Genomic DNA, 11,966 nt, shown 5'->3' on the forward strand with positions numbered 1-11,966 from the left:
GACAGCTAGCGAAAAGCCACATGTCTGCACTCCGTCGTGTTCAATCGTCACCATCCCGTATATATAGTATATTCCGTTTTCTGGAACGGTGAATGCTGTTCCGTTGAATAACATTCCTCTATTCAAAATGGGAGGATAGTCAGACACAGTGGCTGTTGTTCATCAATCTACATCTATAATATAGATATGTTTTGATGTATACATCTATTTTTGTTTTAAGCAAATATCAACACGATGTAATTATTATAATATACCTCCATTGTTCTCTACTTCAGACTCGCCGCTACCAACAACGTGACCCAAAGGAGTAGCCGCACTCTATGAAACAGGAAACGCATAACAGATTAATAGTGAAATGTTTAACAACAATAATTATGCCTATCTCACATACCAAGTCAGTAACAGTGCAATTGAGATCTACAAACTGGAAACAGTTGTATGTACATGTGTTGTTATGTTATAAATACTTTACCAACATTTGTTTGTGGTTGGTCAATAGATGATGACAAATCCTCTTTAGCTGTCTAAGCAAAAAACAATATGATATAAGAACATAAAAGTAATAGTTATTTTAAAGTATTTAATTAAAATTAATGCTATATAACATGCCTAACGTTAGAGCAAGTTAACAATCTATATTTTATTATTCTAATTTTTACTTAATTATGTATGTACTTGGAGGTCTTGAGCTTGTTCCTGTAATGCATTATTCACTCTATCAATGGAAATCAACAGTTCCTAGATAAAGGAAACTACATAATTCTATCTGACACAGTGTATTAGGTCAATACTTGTATATTGACGTCTTGCTCGAAGTCAATTTGTTGCATTGTTATAACATCTGATTGCAAGTTCTAAAGACGACAACGTTTGAATAACATCTTGACACATGTGTAAATCAATGGTATTTTTGTACATCAATTTGCGCTGAAAGCCCATTAACTGTTGATTTTTGTTGCACTGAATGAGATTGCAATTCCTATAAATTCAAAAGAGTCTAAATTGTACGACAATTGGTCGGAGCCAATACAAAATTCTGGAGAACGTGTCTTTTGTGTGTTAATTAACCACATCTTTTAGAAAATACGTAATTGTATCTGACGCAGTGTGTTTTTTAATACCTGTATATTGACGTCTTGCTCGGACTCAATTTGATGTATTGTTGTAACATTTGATTTCAAATTTTAGAGACGACAACATTTGACTTCCATCTTGACACATGTGTAAATCAATGATATTATTGTACATCAATTTGCTTTGAAAGTCCATTGACTGTTGAATTTTGTTGCACTGAATGAGATTGCAATTCCTATGAATTAAAAAAAGTGCAAATTGTACGGCGATTGGACAAATCGAATACAAAATATCGGATAACATGTTTTCGCTTAAGTAATAAGATTATCTTGCAGCTATTTCAACATTGCCGTTAACTTAATTATTTAATAAATTAAAAATAAATTAATTATTAATAAAGTAATTAGATAATGAAGTAATAATTAACTTAATACGTAATAAAATAACTACTTAATAAATTAATAATTAAATAAATTACTTAATAATTTACCATTTAAATTAACTACTTAGTAAATTGGTAAGTAAATTAAATGCTTAATAAATTAATTATTTAATTAATTAGCAATTAAATTAATTATGTTTTTATTTAATAAATTAACAGTTAAATCAATTACTTAATCAATAAAACAATTAAATTAGACGTCACCACTTGGAAGATGTTTCGAAGCAATTGTTGCAAACGTCGCGGCTATTCGAGGTGCACATACAATTGAACGTACGTATAACGTATAGGCAAACGAAAATTTTTCTTAACCATTTTTAGGACAAGAAATAATTATAATTCTTACTTTTTGCCATGTCGGTAGTAAGTGACAACATTTTCTGTGTAAAAGGTTTTAAGTCAGAAATGGGCATTTTTAGATTTATTGCACTCTTATTGCAGTCTTTGTCCTACATGTGTACGCTTTGTCTACATTTCAATCTTGATAGTAAATGTCATTATATATAGTAATTCGATGCTTTTGGCTGCAGCATGCATGTCTGTGGGTGAAACAATACTGTCACGTGTGAATGACGTGAGAATTAATGTCTAGAAATGCGTCGACACGAAATTGAGATGGAATGCCTTGTTACTCTGACATGTTATTAGTATAAAGCAGTGATGAGATCACTGAAGTGGTTAATTCTACTAATTCGCTTCTAAACAAACACAGGTGCTTAATTAATATTCATATCAATCTATTTGGCTTTCTAGTCCCACGTTTTTGTTTCTTGTGTGCAAGTTTTGAAGCTGAGAATGTGTCTGAATATACCTGAACTCTTTACATTAAACTCTAGATTCCTGATGTTAACAACCTCCAACTCTAGAGATTCCTTACATACTATAGGTTTCTTAAACTCAATACAACATTATACTGCTGCTACTCTGCCTAGATGGTTTGCTACCATAATTCTCCAAAGATAGCAATTAGCTATTTGTTCTACCTAATTGACGTAACGTTGCACGCTTCTCTGCAACTCTAATCGTCAATGGTGTGGACATCAGTTGAAGGGCTACGATTGCTAGCTAGAGGTGTGACGTCATGGAAAGAGCGAAAGTGGGTAGCGTCGCCAACGGCTTAAATTCGCTTATGGGCGTGCCTTTAACTCATGCTAGCTTTCTGACTTCTCTGATGTACCGCCAAGTACAGAACTATTCTAGTCAAACACTCTGAGCTGGAAAGTAACGAAAGCCAATTGTCTCACGTTATGAAACGATTTGTAGCACCAACATGCTGCATGCAGACAACAAGTGTAACACGAGCAAGCCATCCTGCGTGGGGTACCGGTGATCACAGCTTGATTTGTGCATGCACAAGCTCCGAATCGTATGAAGGCTCGGGACCTGGGAGCGGAACGGTGATAGATGCAGGTAGAAAAGAGCGCGAGTCTGTGCAGTGTATAGGTCAGTGGGGTTGGTCCGGCCATTTAATTTCTGCGTTTTAATTTTCATGTTTTCATTTTTCAATTTTCAATTTGTATTTAATTATTTATATGTTTAATATTTTTAATTTTTAATTTTTTTTATTTTTACTTGCATTCTTATTTAAAATTTTGTGTTTATTAAGACTTAACTTTTAATTTTTAATTTTTAATTTTTAATTTTATTTCTTTACTTTTCTTTTCATTTAATTTGTAATATGGTTTTTATCTTTTTATGTTTGATTCTTGTGATCTTCAGATTTATGTTATAAGTTTGATTTTTAGGCACTTATGTGCTCAAAACTAGAAACTTGAACGCGCAGTTCGCTTTTCTATTCCGAACATGAATAGAGAGTAGAAAATTGAAATGACGGAAGACACTAGACACAGCGGGTGTCTCAGCGGAGCTTTCATTCGTACGCGTGTCTGAGGAGATCACATTTTCAACTCACAAGCAGCTGTTTTCTTTTTCTTTACTTTGCGTCACGTGCCAAACCACATTGGCAGCTCTTGACAACTCCGTTCTGACACACAACGTTTTGCCAGTGAATACCTCGGTTCCTAGCTGTGTAGGTACGTACATTGTACACAACATACTACCATTACCGTAGATGAACCGGTTGGAGGAGAAATGCTACGAATATCTAGCTCTAGGTACTGTACCTAGATAGGCTCCTCTCTAGCCGATCGCCGAGGTGGCAACTGTAGTGACAAAGTATACAGACTCGTTTGTTGTCTAACTAGCTAGCTAGGAAAAATAGAGACACAAATATAATGTCAAAGCCGTCAACCTATACTTACAAGTAGTAGACTGCGCGCTTTCACGGGCACACTACTGACCAATCCACTGACCAATCAAACATCAAAAGATGAAAAACCATTTTAAAAATAATAAAATTAAAAAAGAAATTAAAAATTACAAATTAAAATTTAATAAACACAAAATGTTGAATAAGAATGTAAGTAAAAAATCAAAATTAAAAATTAAATATTAGAAATAAAAAAATTAAAAAATTCACTAAAAATTTAAAATTTAAAATAAAAACATAAAAATTAAAAAGGAGAAAATTAATTGCCCGGACCATCCACTGACACACATAGGTGTTTAAAATCAAACTTTAGAGATAAATGTAAACATGACAAGAATCAAACATCACAAGATGATAAACCATTTTACAAAAAATAAAAAGAGAAACAAAAAATTATAAATTAAAATTAAATGTTAAATTTAATAAACACAAACTTTTAAATAGGAATGCAAGTAAAAAATTAAAAATTAAAAATTAATAAATAAAAATTACAATTTAAAAATTAAAAATTTGTAAAAAATTACGTCAAAATTGAAAATTATAAAATTACAATATGAAAATTAAAATGTAAAAATTAAATTGCTAGACCATTCACTGACCCCGGACCATCCAATGACCAGACTACACGATACCGTACAGGAGTGGGCGTGGTACTCTATAGCAGGTCACCTTTCTTAATTTCGTTGGACACGGAACTACTAATTGTGTTTCCATCTGGCACAATCCAAGGTGTCGGACGGTGCCTTCTTGTCACGCATCTTGACCCCAGATATGAACGTACGCGCCGAAAAGGGCAGCGCAGAGATCATCGAGTGACACAGTAGAACTCTACAATCATTCTCTAGCACTATTGACTCTAGTAGATATACTCAGCATTGACATAGTAGTCTACTTAGTAACTAGCTCTAGCTAGTTGTAGCTGACTAGCTATGACCTTTTGCGTGTCCTTTTAGTCGTAGCCGCACTCTGTTCTACGTTCGTTGAGCTAATTAATTGAGTTGAGTTGACTTCAAATAGAGTTTAGAAGACTTTGTAGAAAATAATGGACGTGCATGTCTGTTTGCTTGATGAGTTGTGCAAGGCCATGCAAATGAAGAAATGTAACCTGCTATAGAGTAACACGCCCATCTTGTACGGTACCGTGTAGTGTGCCCGTGAAAGCGCGCAGTCTACCATTTGTAGTGCGTTGGCTGGTTCGATGTTCTATTTGTGTCTCGATATTTCCTAGACAACAAACAAGTCTTTATACTTCGTCACCACAGTTGTCAACTCGGCGATCCCCTAGTGCATAGCTTATCTACTTCTGGATACTTATACATTTGTAGCATTTTTCCTCCAACCGGTTCATATACGATAAAAGTAGTGTACCTACACAGCTAGGCACTGAGGTATTCGCTGGCACAACGTTGTGTGTCAGAGCGAAGTTGTCCCCAACTAAGAGCTGCCAACTTGTTTTGGTACGTGACGGAAAGTAAAGTAAAAACAACCACCTGCTTGTGTGGCGGAAATGCGATCTTCTAAAACACGCGTTTGAATGAAAGTCCCTCTGAGAACCCGCCGAGACCCCGCTGTGTCTAGTATCTTCGGTCACTTTAATTTTTCTATTCATGTTAGAAATTGAATAAGCAAACTGCGTGTTCAAGTTTCTAGTTTTGAACGCATAGCTGCTTAGAAATCAAACTTTAAAATATATATCTAAAGATCACAAGAATCAAACATCAATCAACGTTGTTAAAATATTTAGTGTCTTCCTTGAGGTTGGAGGTGTCTCTATCTTTCATTATTTACATTATTAAGTTTGATTGTGTCATGAATTGAATGAATATCGATACCAACTTTTAACATGTATATATGGCATCGACGTGTGTGGTCTCACAATTCAACCTTGAATGGTGGCAGTAAGTGCCTATCAGACCTTTATCTTCCCAATCAAACCAAACCAAAACATCAGTAAATCAATACGGAAGACAGTCCAGACATAACAATGCTTCATCCAAACACTGGACAGAATTTAGACAAGGATGTTTCACTTGCACATCCATGTTTCAGGACATTGTTAATTAAGAGGGCTAGAGAATAAAATGGTCATTCTGCCGTGACAAGAGAACAAAGAAAATAAATGATATTTAGAAGAACTTGTTAATTCCAGAAGCGTATGTATCAAGATTTGTTCCATTTTTGATAGAGCATTTGGGAGGTGGGTCCGGCACAAAGGCAGAGAACTTTAGAAGGATTTGTCATAACATTAAGGTTGACAAATTTAATAAAAGTTAAATAATTGAATTGTTATATTAATATTATTATTTCTTTGTATACAATCTATTCTTATATTAAAAACTATATATTTGACTTTACCATTCGTCCGAGCAATTAAAAAATTTGCTTTGTGACTATATTGAGTATATAACGAATATTGAAATATTGGGCAAAGACAAGACCAATTGCCCCGCATAGCACTAAAAGTGTACGGATTTGGGGGATCGAGGTAATACAAAGTGCTTAGAAAACTTGTCTTCCGTATGTGTGACCAAACACGTCAAGTATTCTTATACGCTATTTATTTCAACATTACAGTTGGACGTCGTCACATCGAGGATGTTACTGCTGTTGCACAAAACGAACGTATAGCGGCTATTTAACACCCACATACATGCAGGGCGTTGGAAACGTAATGCAACCGAGAAGAATACCAACATCGGTTTATTTACGCTATATTCTTTCAGTCTTTATTGGAAACCTAATCTGCCCAAAATAGTTTCACTGGGCCCAAGGCAATCCTTATGCCTACATATACCTATGAAAGTACAGTAGCTATATTACCGACTCGGATGCAGTTTAAATATTATGCTTTTATCGACGACAGTAGTAATAAACAACATGCTCAGTGTGAGGACTATATTTTGGCATTTAAGATCCGATGTAGAACCGATGAGACGTGATAGAAATTTCGATGGCGAGAGGAGGCGGGTTCGGCTATACGCGTCGTTCCCCCCCCAAAAGAAGACAACGACACTTTGAATATCTCCTTTTATCTGCATGTGAGAGCAACATTTTGTAAATCGGCGACTCGTCATTTGAACACACACACACACACACACACACACACACACACACACACACACACACACACACACACACACACACACACACACACACACACAAACACAAACACACACGCATATACGCACGCAAACCCACACGCGTAAGGAAGAAACACAGGCACGAAAACTCACGCCCAAACACAATCTCACACACACACTAACGGAAACTCACACACAAACATACACACACAAACAAACACACAACACACACACACACACACACACAAACTCACACACACACACACACACACACACACACACACACACACACACACACACACACACACACACACACACACACACACTCACATGCATTACCACACCAACCACCTCTCCGTCCATCCATATATTCATACATGTCCTGCTTTCACTTCTGTGAGTTGTGCAGGCCACATCATCAAATCATTTACATCGCAATCGAGGTATATGTGATATCTTCGTTCCGTTGGCATTTTCTTGAAAAAATTGACGTTTTTTCTGAAACATTGCAGTCAAATTTTTGGTTGCAGTACCAGCAAGTGAGGCCTCACTTTTACAGCATGCTCCACGTTACTGTCGTTGATGGCTGACAAGACTTGCTTAATTTCAGACTGCCAAATTATTTTCATTTACCTCGATCTTTGTATCTATTCCGGCTTAAAATTATACTTTTTCAAACCCTCATCACAACGTCAACTCATCACATCTCATTTTCACTTGCAGATTGCTCAAATCTTTCAAACTTGCAAGCCAGCAGACGTATCGGAATACTTTGATACTTCCACTTGGCTACGTATCCTAACAACATCAGTCTTCCATTTTAATTATTACTTCAACAGTCTTAATACTGGCCTTAGCCTGGACTAGTACTCCTTTGATTCTCTCTTAATGATATACTCACAAGAAGCGAATTCTAATACCCTGCAGCCCTTCATTTAATTCACTGCCATATTATAAAGAAGACATTCTATGACAGATGTTTTGTAATTTCTTTGTTTCGTAAATTGTTCCGATTGCTTTAGAACACGTCTACTGCTGCTCCAAAATGAGTAAGGAAGTCCATTGCAGTAGCTTCACAATGCATCTGGTCCCACAATGTGTCCAGTTTCCTTGACAGTTTCTTCTAATTGGTTATGATTACTTACATTCAAGCTGGATAGATGCCGTGTTTGCTTTTTAGTGAATGCTTTTTTATTAATCATTTACCTCAGGCGCTAAGGACACCACTTTTCACTGCCAATTTTGACACCACGAATCAATTGTGGTAATGCCATTTAACTCACAACCTTAATCTTATGTGTTCAACGGTAATGAACGAATTCTTTTCTGCATGCCAGCTGCACTTTGTGAAAGACGTAAGCATGTGAAAGATGAATATTGGTAATAGCATTTCCATATACAGACAGCGCAACACCAGCAGGAAGTCACATTAGAAAGCGCCAAGTACAACCAATGAAAGAAAGAGAGGTGTGAAATTTTAGAGGCTAGGCTAAAATGGTGATAGAACTGACTTGAGGCCTGAGGCAATACTCGGACGATTATAAGGTATTACCATTAAACCTCATTCTATATTACACATTCTCAACTTAAACATTAGACCTACTTCTATCTCTCTGTCGCGCTTACGTCATTTTTCTAGTAGTTCTTAGATCTTCTCATTAAATGACTGCTCAATTTTCTGTAAGGATTCAGTGGTCAGCCATTGTAAAACTCACGTAAAACCAATGAATGAATAAATTAATAAATATAGGAATGAAATAATAAATGCTGTTTATTTATCCAAAGTAAAAACCTTCGGCAACAGCGATCTCTAAGGCACCAAGATAGGCATGCTGTAACAACACTATACGGTTAAGTGTGTCATCTAACGTGTCTACCTTCATTTCATCCTGCAAGGATAGCACGTACTGTAGTTGTGGACAAGTACAGAGAAAATAATAGAAAATTTGCGTCATCAAAACAGATCATAACGTTAAATTTACTGATTCCGCGAGTCTACCCTTTAAGCGTGAACAGATTCCACCCCAAAAATACTCTCAGTAGAAAACTAGAGCACAAAATGGCTGTTACAGTAATGTCCGTACAATTTTTGTTGTAGAATATTTTAGCATTTAGTGGCCATAAAAGGACACTAAAACGTCCGTAATACATATCAGACATCTATTACATATACTAGTCATCAGAACACGTAACGTGCCTCAAACTTGAGATGGCAAAGATGACGTCCATACTTACCCCAGCAACAGGGAAAATGCCTTACAAGCAACTGTTCGGTCTTTATCATTGATGCAGTTCAGCCAATTAAAGAGAGGACGGAAACTAATAATTGCCTTACTCATTCAGTCTCCAGTATGAGACAAAGTTTTGATCTTTGTTTGTCTGCAATTATTCGTCTCTATTTTGGCTATATTTTACTCCTCAACAAAGACACATGTATGTAGCTGCCAAATGTTTCGTAATTGGCGTGAGACAAATGCAACTCCTGCCAGATGTCACGCTCTTACGTAAGTTCACGTAATGTCCATATATAAAGAAAGAGCCAGATGAAAATCAGATCTGCTCACTGCTAAGGCTAGCTGGCAGCCAGATCATATTTTTCACATGCATATACACATGCCGCTTTAATAAATGACGTATGCCAGAATGCAAGCGAAAGCATTTTGAATAGCCAGCTAGAATTTGACTATAGTGGACTGTTTAGAAAATTTTGAAGTAAAAAAAAAAATTTTTTAATATTGAACGCTATTAATATAAATTGCTATATTCCATGATGTATTAGTGTTTTGTGTAGACGTGACACTGCATGGCTTTTTCACCAAGTTACATTATTATAAGGCAAACATCTAAAATTTGATTTTGATAAAATGAAACAATTAAAACAGCAGATGTACGACAGAGATCGCTAAATTCATCACATCAATTATAAGATGTCTAAATCATTCAAAATCAGCTCCAGCTAAAGCGAAACTCAACACCGATCATTACTAAAATCTGGCTTGACACAAATATTTTCAAAATCCACGTTGGAGCTTGTAAATTCCAAAGAAAGCTCGATCAAGTCCAAAATTGTATATACAATTTCTTGTTGTCATCGACACTCTGTTTCCTGTTATTAGTTTTCGAACTTGACTGCCAAATAGACTTTGTTGAGCACCATTGATACTTTGATCGTGTGCAATCAAGTAGCGATCAGCACCTACATCAAGCGTAAAGCCACATGTCTCCACTCCATCGTGTTCAATCATGATCATGCCGTATATGTAGTATATTCCGTCGTCTGGAACGGTGAATTCTGTTCCGTCAAATGACATTCCTCCATAGAGGATGGGAGGATAGTCGGACATGAGGTTAGTGTTCCACCGACTTACAACTATAATAGAGATATGTTTTGATGTAAATAAATTGCTATTATACATAGCAATAAAACAATAATAACTATTATAATATACCTCCAGCGTTCGCTACATTAGTAGTGCCATCACCAAACACGTGACCCAAAGGACTAGCAGCACTCTGTGGGGGCAATGCATATTAGAGTAATAGTCAATTGTGTAACGACAATTAACATATGTATCAAACTCACATACCAAGTCAGTAACAGTGCCGTTGAGATCTACAAACTGGAAACAAATTGTTTATATGTGTTACTAGTTATGTTTTACACTTTTACGAACATTCGTTTGTAGCTGATCAATAGATGATGACAAATTCTCTTCAGTTGTCTAGGCAAACAATAACGATAATTTTATTCACATAAAGAAATAAAATTATATTAAATTACTTAATAATATAATACATGCCAAATTTATAAATTAGTTATATGCTTTCGTAAACGAACTGCCAGCTCCACAGTTTCGGCATAATTAATTATCCTTTCTAATGTATGCAAATAAGATAGGTAAATGATGAAAAAGCAAGCTCCAGCAAAATATTCATATTTTGCTTTATTTTAATAATTGATGTTTAGTAACTCTTATGCTAAATAAAGAAGCATTTGACTAACTGTATTATCAGTTATCTGACCTCAAAACAAAGCAAATACAGATACATATATATGCTATGAAATCCAATCGAATATGGTAATTTTGTGGATTGTTTTTCAAATGATAGTCCAGAAGACTAGCAAAAGAGCAATTTTGGATACCACCAGTACAATTAAATAATAGCTATCAATTTTTTTCTTGTACCATCTCAAATCTTGATCATACATAGACTAGTACCATCATCATTCGTAGACCATGAATGCACGCTGCATGCTGCCCTTACTTTTCCATGGTATTTGACATCTAAGAATGCAGCTGCAGGCAAACAACGTGGGCTGTTACGTTTATTAATGCATTTTAAAAGCACGCCCAAATATCTGTTGTCGCCTATTGACATGCTAGCTTTGACCACTTCTATTTGCTTTTCGCTCCGTAATACAAGACACCTCTAGTCTATATAAGCTTGTTTGACTTTTCCATGACAGCAGAAAAGTGCTTTGACGGGTGTGCAAACGCACTAGAAAATCTAGCCAATAGAAAAGGAACAAGACTATGATTGCTTAGGCTCATGCTTGAACAAGTATTATTATAAACGATTTTACAAGCACTCAACCATAACGTAATAGCAACAAAACTATTTAGCAATATCCAAAGTGTTAATTAGATATGTACTTGCAGATCTTGAGCTTGTTTCTGTAATGTATCGTTCACGCTATCAACAGAAACCGTTAGCTCCTAAATGAAAGTAAATCAGTTATGGCTCTCTGACAGTGTTTGTGGTCAACACCTGTATATTGATGTTTTGCTCGGAGTCAACTTGATGTATTGTTGTAAGATCTGACTGCAGGGTCTAGAAACAGTGTTTGACCAGCATTCTGACACTTTTTCATTACTGATTATTTTCATCATGTATATGTTAATACTGTACTTAAATTTGTGTTTAATTTTCGTTAAATGTGGAATTTTGTTTCATTAAACGAGTTAGTAATTCCTAAACTTTTACAAGTTAACTGATTAATATCCTCTTTTCTTGTTTGATTTACAGTAACTTTTACTCAACAAATATTAGAAGATTACTATTATTTCTGTTTTGTCGATTTAAAATCATTAATTAAAAT

At 35.5% G+C, this 11,966-nt stretch overlaps 1 protein-coding gene across 1 annotated transcript in view; it reads right to left on the reverse strand.

Moving 5' to 3' along the window:
- Positions 1-9,625: 9,625 nt before the first annotated feature.
- LOC134176415 (uncharacterized) overlaps positions 9,626-11,966 on the reverse strand; it is a 21,835-nt gene continuing 19,494 nt past the window's right edge. Inside the window, exons 9-14 of the mRNA XM_062643085.1 lie at positions 11,636-11,698; positions 11,521-11,583; positions 10,540-10,587; positions 10,453-10,485; positions 10,315-10,378; positions 9,626-10,235 (exon numbers count right to left, since the gene is read on the reverse strand). Coding sequence (XP_062499069.1) covers positions 9,877-10,235; positions 10,315-10,378; positions 10,453-10,485; positions 10,540-10,587; positions 11,521-11,583; positions 11,636-11,698 — 630 coding nt within the window. The 3' untranslated portion in view covers positions 9,626-9,876. The remainder of the gene's footprint in view (positions 10,236-10,314; positions 10,379-10,452; positions 10,486-10,539; positions 10,588-11,520; positions 11,584-11,635; positions 11,699-11,966) is intronic.

This window comes from Corticium candelabrum, chromosome 2 (assembly GCF_963422355.1).
Source record: "Corticium candelabrum chromosome 2, ooCorCand1.1, whole genome shotgun sequence".
Taxonomy (NCBI): Eukaryota; Metazoa; Porifera; class Homoscleromorpha; order Homosclerophorida; family Plakinidae; genus Corticium; species Corticium candelabrum.